The sequence below is a fragment of the Dromiciops gliroides genome, chromosome 2 (genome assembly GCF_019393635.1).
Source record: "Dromiciops gliroides isolate mDroGli1 chromosome 2, mDroGli1.pri, whole genome shotgun sequence".
Lineage (NCBI taxonomy): Eukaryota > Metazoa > Chordata > Mammalia > Microbiotheria > Microbiotheriidae > Dromiciops > Dromiciops gliroides.
In genome coordinates, this window is record NC_057862.1 from 394,617,161 (window position 1) to 394,635,649 (window position 18,489).

At 42.1% G+C, this 18,489-nt stretch overlaps 1 protein-coding gene across 1 annotated transcript in view; it reads left to right on the plus strand.

The window, feature by feature from the left end:
• The window catches only part of COL27A1 (collagen type XXVII alpha 1 chain), a 257,922-nt gene that overhangs the window by 49,591 nt on the left and 189,842 nt on the right, over window positions 1-18,489 (plus strand). Inside the window, 2 exon segments of the mRNA XM_043989157.1 lie at window positions 4,233-4,286; window positions 6,011-6,064. Coding sequence (XP_043845092.1) covers window positions 4,233-4,286; window positions 6,011-6,064 — 108 coding nt within the window.

Here is an 18,489-nt window from a genome sequence, read left to right on the forward strand (position 1 = left end):
TAGGATTCTATCCTGAGCCCTCTTTTTTTTCCTCTATTCTACTTCACTTGGTGATCTCATCAGCTCCTGTGGATTTAATTACCATCTCTATGCTGATGACTTTCAAATCTACCTTATCCTTTTTCAGTCGTTCTGCTGATCTACAATCTCACATCTCCAACTGCCTTTCAGACATCTTGAACTAGACGTCCATTAGACATCTTAAACTCAATATGTCCCAAACAGAACTTATTATATTTCCCCCAAATGTTCCCTGCTCCCTAACTTCCCTACTCCTGTAGAGGGCAACACCATCCTCACAGTCTCTTAGGCTCCCAAGCTAGAAGTCATCCTGGATTCCTCACTCTCTCTGACTTCCCATATCTAAGCTGTCACCAAGGCCTGTCACTTTTGCCTTTTAACTTCTCTCAAATATACCTCTGTCTCTTTTCTGACACTTTCACCACTCTGTTGTGGTCCCTCATATTACCTTACACCTGGATTATTGAACTAGCCTGCTTCAAGTCTCTCCCCACTCCAACCCATCCTCCATTCAGCCACTAAAGTGATTTCGCTGGGATGTGCTGGGTTTTCAAGGATGACTAGAACCTCTGGCATAAGGACTGCTGAACCTCTTTTCAGGGTTGCCCATTTACCCAACTCTAATGACCAAACAGTGGTAAAACAGTCCTGGAAGATGGGCTAAACCACTAACAGACCCCAAACCTGTTGACAAGTTAGGGGGATGTCTGGCCTAAGCATCGGAAGACTTTCCTTGGTGGAATGGGAAGATGAGAACAATTTGTTCCAATGGCCATGAAGCTGTCTCAAGCAGGTGCCGTGGAGCACTTAGAGAGCTTGGTCGGCATCAAGACACCAAAGTCACCCACTTCATCCTGGGTCATTGCTAGTTGTCTTGACTTTTGTCTTGCCACTGGACTTGGATGACTCTGGAAGAGAGAGTGAGGCTGATGACTTTGCACAGCTCTGCCTCACTTAAATCCAATTTATGCTCAAGTCAAGTCAATCACCCATTATGTTGTTGACCTCTCACAAAGCAAAGGATGAACAACAACAAAGTGGGTTTTCCTAAAGCACAGATCTGATCATGGCAAATGCCCTGAACCCCCAACCCTAACTCAATAAACTCCAGTGACCAAAATCCCACCTTCTACAGGAAATCTATCAACCCCTCTTAATTCCAGTGCTTTCCCTATGTTAATTATTCCCTATTTGTCCTGTATATACTTTTGCTTTGTATATATTTATTTGCATGTGTCCCCCTCATTAGATGTAAGCTTCTTGAGCACAGGGAGTATTTTGCCGCTTTTTATATATAGGCAGTTTTATCACAGTGCCTGACACATAGTAAGCAGTTAATAAGTGTTTGATTAACTAATGAATCCCTACCCATAGAAAGGGTATATGATGTTTCTTTTGTAATTTTTTAAATAGTATGATCTTTAATATTTAGGTCATTTATCCATTTAGACTGTATTATGAATATAGTGTAAGGTGGCTGGTCTAAGCCTACTTTATGCAAGAAGCTTTCTAGTTTTACCAGCAGTTTTTCATCAAATAGGCAATTCTTTCCTAAGTAAGTTATGTGTTTCTGGTTATTAAACACTGGTTTATCAAGTTCCATTATTTCTTATTCTCCCTTCTCTAGTCTGTTCCATTGATCTCTCTATTTTTAAACAAATATCAAATGATTTTTATGACTGTGGCTTTATAATGTAGTTTGAGATCTGGGTATGCTATTCCCACTTTGTTCTTATCTTTTCCTTTAAATCTTACTTGATTTTCTAGATCTTTCATTTTCCAAAATGAATTTTATTATTTTTTAAAAATAAAGTTCTATAATGTATTCTTTTGATGTTTGTTATCTCATTCAAAGTATAAGTTAACTTTGGTGGTATTGTCATTTTTATTATAATGGCATCACCATGTGCATTGAATATTTCTTGGGGAATATTCCTTAGGAATATTCCTTTGCAAATTCGTTTGTTGTTTCTTTAAGGAGCAATCTGTAACCGGATTAATACAAGTCTTCTGTGTGCTTTGGTAGATGAATCTCCAAATACTTTATGCATTTTGTAGTTCCTTGTAATGGGATTTCCCTTTCTTTTATTGTCTCTTGGATTTTGTTATCATATGGAAATGTAATTGATTTTTGAGTATTTTGTAGCCTGCAACATTGCTGAAGTCATTAATTATCTCAATTAGTATTTTTGCTGATTGGTTAGGATTTTCCAAATACACCATCATATCATCAGCAAAGAGGGATAGTTTTATCTCCTCACTACCTATTTTTATGTCTTTCTTTATTCCCCTTGTCTTAGTGTTATTGCTAGCATTTCTAGAACTATATAAATAATAGTAAGGAGAGTGGGCATATTTATTGGAAAAGGTTCTAGTTTATCCCCATTGCTTATGATGCTTGCTTTGATTTAGTAATTGTCTTTGCGTAATTCTAAGTTATTTCAAATTAATTTTCATCCAGGAGGTTGAATGCTAAAAAATCAAAGTGGGGGCCTGCTAAGGCCCAGTGCATAATGCTAGAGGAATAGGGATGGGTGTTACTTCAGGTTTGTTACCAGAAAATAAATCTTTATAATAAAGAAATCTTGGTATGGATAATATGTCCCTAGGATCACTTCCAATGAACTGAGCGCAACCAAAAATGATGTCATTAGGGAATGACCCTTACGTGCTCCCTTTAAGGAGGTATCTAGCTGGGAGGCTGTCCTGTGTGTTTAATGTGTTGTTGGAACATCCACTTGTTTTTGGATGCTCAGCCAAACAGTGAGGCTGTTTGATTTTACGTTTGTGCTCGCTATTTACAGATGTTAGATCAATTTGTGGAAGGGCACAGGTGATCCCTTCCAACACAGAGACTGACTGCTTCTCAGATACTGTGCTATCAAGCAACAACGTATCTGAATTTTTAGAATTTGGTCCCTGTTAATTGACAAATAATTTAAAGGCAATCAATCAACAAGTATTTATTAAGTACCTGTAATGTGCTACTCACCATGCTAGGTGCTGGTGATACAAAGACAAAAACAGAGCTTACATTATATATGGAGAAACAGGTACAGACACACAGGTACATTCACATGCTTTCTACATCTATATCTATCCACACCTATGTACATATGTATTATGTATACATACATACAAATATATGTGTGTCCACATTAGACATGTTACAATATATTTAGATATAAGGGGTACTAGATGGCACAGTGGATAGGGCAACCAGGCCTAGAGTCAGGAAGGACATCTTCCTGAGTTCAAATTTGGCCTCAAACATTTACTGGCTATGTGACCCTAAGCAAGTCACTTAACCCTGTTTGCCTCAGTTTCCTTATCTGTAAAAAGAGCTGGAGGAGAAAATGGCAAACTAATCCACTGTCTTTGCCAAGAAAACCCCACATGGGGTCATAAAGAGTCAGACACGACTGAAAAACAATTGAACAATATGCATGTATGTATATATGTTATGTGTATTATACACACAAATATGACCATATATTTAGGGATACACATATAGTGCATACATACCCAAGAATAAATTCAAGGCAATTTAGAGGAACAAAAAAGTATTAGAGAAGAAAGAATGCTGGATTTAGAGCCAGGAGATTTGGGTTTATATCCTGCCTCTCTGGAGTCTCAGTATCCTCATCTGTAAAAGGAGTATACTATAGTGCTATCACCTCATGGATTATTGTAAGGAAAGTGGTGTACATATTTTAAATGTCAGATATTATTAATGTGACTGTGCTAGCCCTTATGCAGTATAACATACAGTTGAAGGGGCATTAACTTGCCTACTGCTCACAAATTGAAAGACAATCATGGCACATAGAATGGGAACAATATCCATCAGAGATCCACCCAGAAATGGTCAGAAGGTGTTTCCTGATTCCCCACAAGGTGCCTGACTGAGAACTAATAGGGGAGATGAAGCCGGTAGAAGGTCCTAACAAGGAGTAGCTGTGGGTGGAGGTGAGGGCCAGTGGGTTGAGGGCAAGCAGGTGGTCAGGTTGGTAGGCTGACAACACAGATGAGACTGGTCAGAAGTCAGGAAGAGCTTGAGGTCTTCCTTTCAAAGGGAAGAGGGATGTGGGAGGGCAGGCATTTGGAGGGAGCCTCCACTTTCTGAGAAAAGGGGATGTCTTAGGGCAAAGCCTTCAGGAAGGGGGTCTTCTCTAACATGGTCACAAATTGGACTTTTTCTGTTGTTGTAGGGACAAAAAGGAGATCCTGGGCTATCCCCTGGAAAGGCCTATGATGGTGAAAAGGTAGGTTTTCTCCGGAGCTCTGAGCTGAGGGGGGAGTAGTGGCTTGAGCTGACTTCAACAGGGCTTTAGGTTTTTTACCAGCTTACTCAGCAGATACAAATGCCATGAGTCCCCGGGAGTTAGGAGGAACCTCAGCACCCCAGGGGTACCCCCTTAGGCACCTCTGAGCAATCAAAAACTAGGAAATGCTGCATTGTGAGATGTTAATTTCCTCGGTAGGGTGTATTCGTCTTCCTAATTCAAGTAGGTGATGATTTATGTCAAGGGAAAATATTGATTGTGCAGACCTATATTCTTCCTGGGGCAGGCTATTACAGAAAAGAAAAACATGCACAGGTGGTCGGCTTACTTACTCATTTGTAAGGCTGTCAGAAAACATAGTTACCCAGTGGAAAAGCTTTCTTAAACTAGCATTTAACCAGCAGGCCCGCATCTTTGCTAAATACCCGGTGCCTTGCTAATCATCCTCTTTCTAGGAGACATCCTGGAAGTCTGGGCCACCTGGTATGGTAGAAAGAGCACTGTATTTGGTGTTACAGGAGCTGGGTTTGAATTTGGCCTTCACCACTTATGCTTCTTCACCTCTTTCACTTTGGGTTTTACATCTTTAAAATAAAAGAACTGGAGTAGGTGATGGGATGGCATTGCTAAAGTCCTTTCTAGTGATTTCCCATGATCCCTGTGCTAGATATTCTAGGTGTGGCACCCAGCTCCCCTCTCACTCTTGTGATCCCTTGTGAATATTTTTTTGTGTCTTCCTTTCTCCTTTGCACCCTGCTTTCCTGATACCTAAGTCAGGGAAGGTTAAGGGTCCTTTGGCCCCTTTTCTGAGTACATATTTACTCCTGGTGCCCCTGGGAATGCTGTGCTCCCAGCTGCAGTGGGCAGTTCTGGCTCTCCATGCTCATCAGTTATTAGAGATGCATTAGTTGCCGTAATGTGGGAAAAGGCAGCCATGAGTCTGATCACTTGAATCGCATAATAAAGGGCTCTGTGATTCTAGAAAGTTGGGAGGCCTGGGAATCTGTACATTGAAGTCATAAAATAGAAATGACTTGTGCCAGAGGATTTAATCCATCCCTACAGCGTCCCCAATAAACCAAGGGAGTTGGAGGGCAGTAATCACCCAGAAGCACAGGAAACCTGTAAATCCACTCCCCACCCCACCCCCCTACCCCGTCCAACCCTCCTCCTAAATAGCCAGGAACAAGATCACTCAGCCTCTCATATACAAGGGAAAGAACTTTACAGTTAGTTAGTCTGGCTTCCTTCTGGATGCTACCCAGAAATCCTTCCTTCCAACAGGAGCAAGACATTGAGCTAGTGGAGTTTTTATTTAAAATCCCAACCCTGGGGACCCTGTGGGAATTGGAAGCAGCTGGTCATTTCCACATTGGGTATCGTTGCAAGATGTAGAATTTAGCCTATGTTTGAAAGACCCAAGACCAACTTAGGGAGAAAACCATTGTTGGATGCTACATAGAATGCCTCTTAAAGGTGTGTGCTTTTGAGAAATGTAGGAAGCAATTCAGTTCTTGGGGCAGTTGCCATGAGGTGAAAAGATGTCATGTATCTGGTACATAGGATGAGACCTTCCTGAAGGGATAAAGGAGCCTATGAAACAAAGGCAAATGGCTTCATGGGAGGTGTGATGACACTCAAAGTGATTCTTTAGCCTATGTGTTGCAAAGCTGCTATAGCATCACCCCCTTTTGTGTTTTCAGGGAGACACAGGCTTACCTGGACTGACTGGGACTCCAGGACCCACTGGCCGGAAGGTAGGTTGTTTTGGTTTTTTTTCTTTGTTATTAGAAGGACCCATTACTTGGGTGGAAAATCCAATGCTTTCTCCACAGCTCCGCTGTTTTAGATGAGGAAACACTGAGACAAGAGGCAGCATGGGGTAATAGGATTTAGAGAGTTGGACTGGTATTCTAGAATCCTGGGTTCTTCTTACTCTACTGTGACCTTGAATCAATCTCTTCCCCATCCTTGGGCTTCAGTTTCCTCTTCTAGACAGTAATAGCTTATGCCTGATGCCCTCTTGTTCCCTTGCTTAGAATGCCCTTTCCTCTCCTCTTTGCCCATCTAGACCTGACCCATTTTTCAAGGTCAAGCTCCTTCAAGAAGCCTTCCTCATATTATTGTTGATCTCTTATCTATTGTCCTCACCTTCCTAACTAAATTTTCATAAGTGCCTTGAGCTTAGGGCCTCCAGCAGCATGCCTCCCACATTTTAAGTGCTCAATACATATTTGTTGATGAACCTAATGATGCCTGGACACTACTTCAGACCAGGCCATGGCCTTTTGTAATGATACAAAAATGGCCATGTCCAGTGAGGGCATCCAACAAAGCCATTTCTTATGGATGGGGGCTTCGACTTCCAGCTGTGGTTACAGCTGCCTTTGCCTTCAAGATCATCTGTTTCTCATCATGGCCAGCTGTGATATTGGCCATTGCCATCCCAGCCAGGTCCTTCTTTGGTCTTTGGTTGTGCAGGATTTCAGCTCTGGGTTCCCTTTGGTGTTGGTTGCATGTGTGGTGGGAGGAGAGGACCATCTCTCACTCTTCTTGTTCTCTGTGAATTTAGATGGAGAAAAATGGGGACTCGGTCTTGGGAGGATAGAGAAGTCAAATGGGCCAGTTCCAGGACCCTTAATACAAATCTGGAGGGGGCAGACCCAGACAAGAAGCTAAGGTTGTCTGCAGGCTATTTTTTGGCGCAGGGAAATATTGTGGGCCTCTCTCCTCCTGGGCTGCAGCCCTGTCCTAATGGATGAAGTGTGAGTTACATAGTTTTCCTACACTAGCAGCTTATAAAGCACAGTGTGGTGGTTTTGATCTGTCCAGCCCTGAATCCGGACTGGAAAATCAATAGATGATGGAGAAAGCTCTCTTTCAGTTTGCCCCAAAGGTCCATGTTAACCTGGGGAGGAGTTCCCCACAGCCTGGCTGGAGGACAGATCTTTCTTCAGGTAAAAGGAAGCTCATGACTCTAAACCAAGAAGATAAACCTGTTCACCTAGGTGCAGCATGACTCATCTTTTGAAATTCAGAAAAGGTCTCTGTGGTTAGAAAAATACTTGGCGAAACAATATACATTTTGAATTCTCTGCTGGCCCCAATCCGGTCTAAATATCATGGAGTTTGGTTTACCGGGGAGAGAGTGTCTCCCATTCTGGGTGGGCACAGAGAGAGAGCCTAGGAGAGCTTGAATCTAGGATGAGGATTGTACCAGTTTGGGCAGGGCAAATGGAAAAGAGTCAGCTGGGCAGAACGGGAAATTCTCACATAGCTTTTTTCTATTTGAGCTTTCCAGCTGCAAGACAGTTTCTTTTCTGGGTTTTCTCCATCTACCACAACATTTTTTCATTGTGAGAGTAGATGAGTCTTCTCTTTTCCTTCGACCAGAGTCTCCTGTAGTGGCATATTCTCTTTGTCTGGCACGGTGAATGCCATGAAGGGCAGCATCCTCTTGGTGGGTCTCTGAGTTGGCTCTATCCTTCGTTTTCCACTAGTCTGATTGTGGTCTCTTTCTCTGGTTGTGCTCCTTAGTTAAAGAGAGACAGATCTCAAGTTGGCCTCAGAGGAGTTTGATTTTTCTTTAGAAACTAGCATGTTCCTAAACCCGAATCCATGACCTGGTTAGTATCCTGGGCACTTAGAGAGTCCTTTTAGATGAAGATATAACTGGCTCTCTCTTTGTAAGTCATTGGAGGGGTTGGTTTTCAAGGGAACCTGCCAGCTTATTTGTTGACGTGCAGGAGGTGGCTGTGTGCCCTGGGAGGCCCCGTGAGAACAAGCCTTCTAAAGTCAGCTGGAATAGAGTCTAAGGAGAAACAACCAGCCAAAGCCATAGTTATTCTGATTCTTTAGAGTTCTAGAGATGGCAATCCAAATGATATTACAGCCCCTCCTTGTGATGCCAGTAGACTCCTTAGGAGAGAATGAATGTGACATCAATCTAGGTCCCAATGCTGCCCCAGATCAGATGCTTATAAGACAAGGACCTGGTTGGCACAGCCACCAAGGGTACCAACATTGGTTTCCCATCTGCTGGTTTTTTGTGAGATCTGTGGTCTCAAAGGTCCACTGACTCAGACACTGTTTTCATACGTCAGGCATCTGACCCTTCCAATGGTCGGCCTCCATGTCCTTTCAGCACTTTGTACCATTGTTCAAGGCTCATATTTTCTTGGCAGCCTCTGGGGTATGTCTCATTTCTCTTCAGGAAGCTCTACCTCTTAGCTAGTTGGCTTTCTCCTTTGTCCTAGAAACCCCTAGTGGGTTCTCCTCACCAGTAACTGGACAGAGAAACTTGGATACTTGGACAGACTCCTACCAAAATGACTATCGAGACCCCACCTGTAGCTGATGCTAACTGCATCCTTTTCTTACTCCATAGGCTATGTCAGTGTATTCACAAAATACTGTTAGGAATTATAAGAACTGGGTTCTAGACTTAGGTCCATCCCATCCAATTTATTTATTTTTATTTTTAAAAGACTAGTTTTTCCTTTCTTATTCAAGCTGGAAATATAGGGGCTACTCATGGGTCCATTCCCACTCTGATCAGCATGGAAACCTTGACCTACTTTATTTCTAAGCTTAGGCAACCTGGCGGTCTCCCTCCATCTCTTCTCCTGGGTACTCACCATATTCATGCCAAACTTAATCATCTTAGCCCACTGCAGCTCAGAACTCCCAAGCTCAAGAGATCCACCAGCCTTAGCCTCCCTGGCAGTAGGTGTATACCACCTTAGCTGACCTCACTTAAATTCAGTTTAACAAGCATTTATTAAGCAGCTACTTTGGGTCAAGCACTGTGCTAAGAACTGGGTATACAAAGACAAAAATGAAAATACTCCCTGCCTACAAGGAGCTGACATTCTTTCTCCTAGGAGAAAATGATATGTACACAGATGAGTAAATGCAAAAAATATATACCAAATAATTTCAGAGTGAGTGACCAGGGCAGGGAATCAAAGAATTTAGATTCATCAGATGTCTGATCTGGGAAGGACCTTAGAACACAGGATTATTTCAAAAGTTTAATTGATAGTCTTCGTTTCTTAATAATTTGATCATTTTTGAATAATCCCTATCCCTCCATCATAGAGCCCTCCTTTTTGAAACATTTAAGCAAAACCAACCCACAAACACTCTACATATGTCAGTAGCCGGTAGTCTTTCTATTATGTGGAGAAAGGTGTTTTTACTCATCTTTTCTCTGGAACCATTATTGATCATCAGAGGCAACTTGGTAATACAACGGATAGTGCTGCACTTGGAGTCTGAAAGATCTGAGTTCAAATCTGACCTTAGACACTTAGAAACTGTGTGACTAATCAAGTCACTTAAGCTGTTTGCCTTAGTTTCTTCATCAGCAAAATGGTGATAGTAATAGCATCTACCTCCCAGGGTTGTGAGGATCAAATGAAATGATGTTTTAAAGCATTTTGTACACCTTAAAGCTCTATATAAATACTAATGATAATAATAATGATGGTGGTGGTGATGCTGTTGTTTAATCTTAGTTTAGAAGTCAGTATTGTTTTCACCTACATCCTTGTAGTCATTATGTATAATAATAGCACCTACCTTCTAGAGTTGTTCTGAGGATCAAGTTAGTTAAGAATTGTACAGTGCTTAGCACAGTATCAGGCACATAGTAAGCTCTCTATAAATGTTAGTTGTTGTTGTTATTTGTTATTATTATTATTTTGTTTTCTTTACTCAGCAACATTCATATAAGACTTCCAGTGTTTCTCTTAATTTCTCATCATCTTAATTTCCTACAGTGTAATGGTATCCCATTGCATTCAGGTATCACAATTTGTTGAGCCATTTCTTGGGAGTTAGTAGGTACCCACTCTTTTTCGAGTTTTCTGCTAACTACTGCCAAAAGTGCCTCTAAGGATATCTTGGCGTATATGGAGCAAACTTTCTGTTTTTATCTTCCTTGGGGCATATGCCCAGCAGTAAGGCTTATGGATCAAAAGGATGTGAACAGTTTAGTAACCCTTTCCCTCACAATTCCAGATTAGACCATAGAATGTTGTGCTTGGGTCAAAGGATATGAACAGCTTAGTGACCCTTTTCCCAGATAATTCCAGATTAGAACATAGGATGTTACACTTGGAAGGGACTAGAGAGATCGGTTAGTCCAGACCCCTCATTTTACAGATGAGGAAACTGACCAAGAGAGATGAAGATGACACAACTCATCACAGAACCTCTTAGTATTTGCTCCCTACTTTGTAAGACAGGAATAATGATACCTTTTATACCTACTTTATAATGGGTTGTGAAGAACATACAATACTACATATGTCAGTGATAAGTGTTAAGAGGTATATGTTACATTCAATATTTATTAAGTACCTCCTTCATCCAAGGTACTGTACTTTATTAGCTGGCATCATCAATCGACCAAGTAAGCATTTATTAAGCACCTCGTATGTGCCTAGTTATATGTTAGGAGTTGGGGATACAAGGACAAAAATGAAGCAATCTCTGCTCTTACAGTAGAGATTCTTTCATTCTTTTACTTGTATCTCGGGGGCGGCTAGGTGGCGCAGTGGATAAAGCACTGGCCCTGGATTCAGGACTCCCTGAGTTCAAATCCGGCCTCAGACACTTGACACTTACTAGCTGTGTGACCCTGGGCAAGTCACTTAACCTCCATTGCCCTGCAAGAAACCAAAAAACAAAACTTGTATCTCTAGCTCCTCTAGACTAGTACTTGGCACATCAGTAGTGATTAATAAATGCTTCTCAAGTGACTAATTCTATTGGAGGAAACACTATGTTTATATATCTCCACCCATACATACACACACACACACACACACACACACACACACACACACACACACACATACCTCTCTAAGATATCTAGAAGGTTGTGGGGGTGGAGATATTAGGAGCTGGAGCCTTGTGTGGAAGGTGTTGTTTGGTCTGAGCTTTGGAGGAAACTGGGGATTCTAAGCAGCAGAGGTGAGGAGGAAGTGTGTTTAAGGCATCTAGGAAGCCTAGGCAAAGACCTAGAGATGGAAGAATAACAGTGAGAAGACCAGTTTGGCTAGACCAAAAAGTCTGTGAAGGAGAGGAGTGTATAATAAGGATGGAAAGGTCTGTTGGAGCCAGTTTGTAAGGGCTTAAAAGAGGAGTTTGTTTTTGAGGTAATAGGGAGCCATATATAGACATATATAGTGTACTCTCTAGTTGTATTACTTGGAACTGATAACACTAATGTTTAAAACTGGAAAAGTGTCAGAATCGTTTGGATTGTGTGGCCCATATGGATTTTCCCTTAAAGTCACTGCATAGAAGAGGAAATGCCTTCCTTCATGGTCTTAAAATTTGAACCTTGAAGCTGGAGTCATGTTGTCTCCTTGATGGTCCCATGAACGTGGATTTGGGTCCTGATCTTTTTCATATAGCTGAGGCCTCTTCTATACAGCATCACCAGCGTTGGCTCTGGGGTACGGGTGAAGAGGTGTGCTTTTGGAGTTTGCTCAAAAAAGCTGGGCTTGGGGCAGTGGTTGTCAAGTTTGTCAGATCCCTGGCCCGGCTGATGGAAGCATGGAGACTCTGCATCTGCCGAGCACAACAAAGATAACCTCCTCAGGCTGGAAGGGAGATGGGGTGCTGCTTTGGGATACAATAACCAATGAGGTGATGTCTGGTTTTCCCGAATGTCTTAAGTAAATGATTACTTCAGGCCAAAAACCAAAGTATAAACCTAGTCATATTATAACATTAATTCTCCCCATGAACCCTCCAGGGGCTCTGTGTAGACTGTCACTGCCTCCCGGATCCCAGGAGTTTGCCATTGCATTTCTGCCTTGGACCTCTGACCACCAGTGGAACAGTCAAAACAGTCCTGGCTTGGGAGGGGTACCTGTCACTGGCGGGGAAATGACTGCCCTGTGGCCTACCTTGTGGTTCCCAGCCTACAATTACCAGACAATGTTTGGGGAAGATAGTGGCCTGGCTGATTTTGGCCATCATCCCTCTGTCATTTGGAGCTATTTGAAGATGGATACAAGCTGGTAAACAGCCCCATCTCTGATGAGCATCAGGAGATGGGTGCTATTCCTTCCTTTGGTGACAGAGCTGACATTGGATCATGTCTGCTCACAGCCTATCAGGAGATGCCTATGATTTACAGTCTCTTGTGCAGCCAGACATAATGGTTATGTGCTACATTTAATGGGAGGAAGTTCGTTTAATGGATGGAGCACAAGATGGGGTGAATCAGGAGGCTTGGGTTCTGGTCCTATCTGGGGACTTGTCTTTATGACTTTGGGCAAGTCATTTTCCTCTTCTGGGTCTCAGCTTCCTCCTCTATAGAAGGGAATGGTTGGACTAGATGGACAGCTTCTAAAGTTAGGTGGTGGCAGGTGTGGGGGCTTGGCTGTCTCATTGCTTGACTCTCTGAAGGGGCCTGCCCAATTAAAAAAAAAAAAGGATGGACATATTGGTTAGGAGCAAAAGCCTGAGGCTGTTGCTTGTAATCTTTTTTAAGTGTTTTCCTTTCTCATTCTGAGCCATATGCACCAAAACTAGATTCATTTCTGGGTCATGGTTTGTCTATTATAAGAAAGAAGGTCCATGGCCACCAGTCCTACTAAGTGTTGGCAATGTTTGCTTCAGTTGACCACAGGGATTTCAGAGACAAACATAGCACTCAGCAGTCTGAGAAGTGAGTAGGTATAGAAGGAATGCTTGTAAAATAACCCAATGACTTGGATCTCACTGACTGTTCTGTTTGTAATTAAGCGTTCCAGTTTCCTGGGGTCGTATATGTGAGAATCTTTGTGCGCGCGCCTGTGGGTGTTTTGAAAGGCTTGTTGAGGACAAAAAGTTTCCTCTTGTTATTGCAGATGCATTCTGGGGATTCTCAAAGCCCCAGAATCTCAGAACATTAGAAGTGGAAAAGACTACTGTAGTCATCTAGTCTGACCCTCTCATTTGACAAATAGGGAAACTGAGTTACAGAGTGAGGAAAATGACTTGCTCAAGATCACACAGTGCCTAAGGAGCATACTAGAACTAGAACCCAAGTCATCTGATTCCTCTTCCAATGTTCTTTCCATCATGGGATATTATAAAGGAGCCTCTCTTCATCTAGAGTGCAGATTCTGGGAACTTCTACCCCACTACCTTTCAAATTGGTTTTCATCCCTGCCTATGTGATGACATGCAGATTTCTTTCTTTCTCTTTGTTTTTTCTTACTCACAGTAGAATCTAGGTGAGCACACTTATGTGCCAAGGAATCATCTCTAAAATGTGGGAACCGAACTAGATATTCTCTTGTAGCCCCCAAATCCTGTAAGATCAATGGTTGACGGGGGTGTTTGTATTTATTGACTACCTGCTTTGTGCAAGGTAGTGTTCTAGGTAGGATAACACAGCATGCCTAAACTAGGTTTTGGGAAGAAGACTGGCTTTTGAATCAGAAGACCTGGGGTCAAATCCCAGTACTTTCAACCTGTCAAATAGGCAAGTGACCTTGGGTAGCTCAAGTCAAATCAACAAGAATTTATCAAGTGCTTACTCTGTGCCCAGGTACTGTGCAAGTGGCTCCTAATGCCTCTAGGAGTAAATATAAAATCCTCTGTTTGACTTGGCATTCAAAGCCCTTCCTGCCCCCCCCCACCTTCCTAGTCTTCATATCTTATACCCTATTTCCCACCTACCCTGTCACCTGGTAACTCTGGTCTCCCTGCTGTTTCCTGAACAAGGCACTCCATCCCTTGGCTCTGGGCATTTCCTCTGGCTGTCCCCCATGCCTGGAATGTTCTCCCTCCTCATCTCCCCCTCCTGGCTGCCTTCAGGCTTCAATGAAAATCTCACCTTCTACAGGAATCCTTTCCTGATCCCTCTTAATCCTAGTGTTTTTCCTCCATTGTACATTGTTGATTGCATGTTATCTTCCCCATTACCCTGGGAACATAGGAAGCACTTCAAAAATATTTATTGGAATAACTGAATGACTGATCCTCATTTTCCTCACCTGTCAAAATGAGGAGGGTGGTGTTGGGGTAGATCAAATGTGGGTTTGGTTTTTTTTTTGGTGAGGCAATTGGGGTTAAGTGACTTGCCCAGGGTCACACAGCTAGTAAGTGTGTCAAGTGTCTGAGGCTGGATTTCATTTAGGTCCTCCTGAATCCAGGGTCGGTGCTCTATCCACTGAACCACCTAGCTGCCCCCAAATGTTCTTTTTGTTTTGTTTTGGTTTTTTTGTTTTTTAGCGAGGCAGTTGGGGTTAAGTGACTTGCCCAGGGTCACACAGCTAGTAAGTGTTAAGTGTCTGAGGCCGGATTTGAACTCAGGTATTCCTGACTCCAGAGCCAGTGCTCTATCCACTGCGCCATCTAGCTGCCCCCCAAATGTTCTTTTAAGGTTCTTTCTTGCCCTATATTCTGTGATCCTATGATGAGAACCTCCCCTCACCTTAAATAAGAAGCACATAGCCTCAATAAAAAGTATAGAGATCCCTTCTAGACCATCCCTGACAGGTGGTGATCCAGCCTCTGAAACCTCCTAATCTCCAGGAAGGAAGGAAAGCAGCGAGCATTCATTAAAGGTTCCCTTAGGTAGACTAAGCACTTTACAGATATCATCTCATTTGTTCCTTACACAAACCTTGAGAGGGAGGTTGCTATGTAGTGCTCCCCTTTTATGGTTGAGAAAACTGAGGCAGACAGAAGTTGAAGTGAGCTGCCTAGCATCACACAACTAGTAAGTATCTGCGTTAGATTTGAACTTGACTCTTCCTGACTCCCAGGTCCAGCTCTCTATCGCAGCTGGCTGGGGCCTACTATCTCAGGGGTTAGCCTCTCTCGTTGTTGTTTAGTCATTTTTAGTCATGTCTGACTCTTCATGGCCCTATTTGGGGTTTTCTTGGCAAAGATAGTAGAGTGGCTTGCCATTTCCTTCTCCAGCTCATTTGACAGATGAGGAAACTGAGGCAAACAGGAGTAAGTGACTTGCTCGGGGTCATACAACTAGTAAGTGTCTGAGACTAGATTTGAACTTGGGAAGATGAGTCTTCCTTACTCCAGGCACGGCACCCTATCCGCTGGGCTACCTTATTGTTACCCTGCTCTAATTGTTAGAGATTTCTCTTTCTCATTACTCCCAGACCTGTCTCTCTGGAACTTTTATCCATTGATCCTAGTTCTAGCCTCTGGAGCTACACAGAACAGGTGTTCAAATATTAGGAGATAGTGATCTTATCTTCCCTTGATGTTTTCTTTTCTATGCTAAATAACCCAGCTCATTTAGTCTTATATGAGGTATTTTCCAAACTCTTCCCCATCATAGTCACTTCCCCTGGGCTGCTATAGATTTTCAATATCCATTGCAAATAAAAAATGGTGCCCAGAATTGGACACAATAGTTGAGGCATGATCTGACCAGCACAGAGACATCAACATTGCAAGATCTAGACTGTTAAGACAACGTAAGATTGTGTTAGCTTATCTTTTGTTAGCAGCAACATAAAATTGTCATGATTAACTAAAACTTTAGATTTTCTTTTTTAGCATTTACTCACTATTAAGCTAGGCTTTATTATCATGTGCAGAATGAGATGGTTTCTGAACTTCATATGAGGGATTGGGCTTCTGTCCTCTCCCTGTGACTCTACAAAACCAGCAACTGTGAGCTGAAATGTTGGGATCCCGAGGAAGTTCGGTATTCATCTCCCCTACTTCAAATCTCTCCCCACTCCAGTCTGTCCTATGCTTTGCTGCCAAAGTTATTTTCCTTTAAGTACAAATCTGACCATATCAATTCTTTTACAGGCAGTTAGTTAGAAGATAGAATACTGGGCCCAGAGTCAGTAAGACCCAAATTCAAATTTGGCCTTATACACTTGCTACCTGTGTGACCCTGGGCAAGACCCTTCAGCTCTTTCTGTCTCAGTTTCTTCACCTGTAAAATGGGGGTAATAACAGCACCTATATCTTAGAGTTGTGAGAAGCAAATGAGATGTTCATAAAGTACTGAGCAGTCCCTGATACATAGATATTTAATAAATCCTTGTTCTCCTTCCCCCTTCTCCCTGTATTCAACAAACTCTAGAGGCTCTTTATTGCCTTGAGGCCCAAACACAAATCCATCTATTTGGCTTTTAAAGCCCTTCGTAGCTTTGTTTAACCATATCTTCCCAGCCTCCACAATTGTATATTACTCCCCTTCCTGTATTGTATTTGGCCTCTCTATTCTTCACACAGGTCATTCTATTACTCTCTATCTCCCCTTTGCACTGGCTGTCCCTCATGCCTGGAATTCACTCTCTCCTCATCTCTACCTTATTTCCCTCAAGGTGAAAATCAAGTATCTTCTTCTTCCTGAAGCCTTTCTCCGATTTCCTTCACTGTTATGTCCTCTTTTTCAAGCTGCCTTGTATTTAATCACTTTGTATTTATTTGTATTTGTTCTTTTATATTTATATATGTCCTTGTTGTCTTCTCCTTACCAACAGTAATGATTTCATTTGTTGTAATTTTATCCCTAGAATCCAACATTGTGTCTAGAACACTGTTTGTTGTTCAGTTTTCAGTTGTGTCTGACTTTTAATGACCCCATTTGTAGTTTTCTTGGCAAAGATATTGGAGTGATTTGCCTTTTCCTTCTCCAGCTCATTTTACAGATGAGAAAATGAAGGCAAACAGAGTTAAGTGACTTGTCCAGGATCACAGAGCTAATAAGTGTCTGAGGTTAGATTTGAACTGAGGAAGATGAGTCTTCCTGATTTCAGGTCCAGCACTCTACCCACTGTACCATCCAGCTGCCCATGGAACACCATAAGCACTTGATAATTGCTTGTTGATTGATTGAGTCTGGTTAAGGGTAGCTTGGGACATTCATAGGATCCCAAATTTAGAGTGGTAAGGGACCTTAAAGATCATTCAGTCCAGCCCTGTCATTTTATAGATGGGAAAACTGAGGTCAGAGCAGTAAAGCAGTTTACCTAAGGTAGTAAATTACATGTAGTAATTGTCAGACTGGGGATTTGAACCCAGGCCCCAGCACTCCTAATCAAGTACTCTTTCAGTTACCCCACCCTGCGTTCCTGTTGGAATGACATTACCCTTAGGAAGAGTCATCTTTATGAAGCTTCACTTTATAATCCCAAACCACTAGGGTATCTGCTTCAAGTTGGTGGTTTCCAAGACTAAAAGAGATGTATATAGGTCATTAGAATGAGCTATTCAGTGAGGCAATGAGATCTCAATCACTCACAATTACAAAGCCAAGTATTCAGGAAGAGACTGGATGAGGTTGTTGAAAATCCTGTAAGGAGAATTACTGGGTGAAAGATTAGACTAAATAATTTGGTGCCAAGAAGCATTTGGTATAATGGGAGACTGTACCATACTGGGAGGAGGAGCAAAGAACCTGTTTTATATCCCATCTCTGCCCTTTGATTGTTTGGAAAAGTTGTTTTTCCTCTCTGGGAAAACGAGTTTCCTCATCTGTAAAATGAATTTTATACAAAATGATCCAAACAATCCTTTCCAATGCTAAAGCTAATAATAGTTAGCATGTATATAATACTTTAAGTTTTGCAAAGTGCTTTCTAAATATCAACTCCTTTTAATCTCACAACAACCTAGGTGGTGCTATTCTTAGCCCCATTTTACAGATGAGGAAATTGAAGTGGGCAAGGGTTAAATGACTTTCTCAAGTTCACACAGCCAATGAGTGTCTGAGGCCAGATTGGAACTCTGGTCTTCTGACTTGAGGTCAGCAATTCTGTCCATTATAATACCTTAGCTACCTGGCAAATCTATCATCCTAAACTCTCGAAATTCCTTTGAATTCTAAAATTCTATGATTTTCCTATGTTATTCTTTCCTGAGGCAGGTGTGATGTTTTCTCTAGGTTCTTTCTGTACTGAGGTTTGCCAATTCTAATTGCTCCTTTAAAAAAAATCATACTCCACCTGTTACTTACCACTCACCTAACTGAATGAAGACATTTCTGACTTACCCAAGAATCAAGATGCTCCCTAGAATCTTGAAATAGTAGAACCAGAAAGGAACTTCAAAAGCTTGCTCTTGACCCCCTTGGCTTGAAAACTCTTGACCCCCTTCATTTTAGAGATGAGGAGACAAAAGCCCAGAGAGGGGGCTCACTTTGTCAGGGCCACACATTGAGTTTGTGGCAGGAACTTTG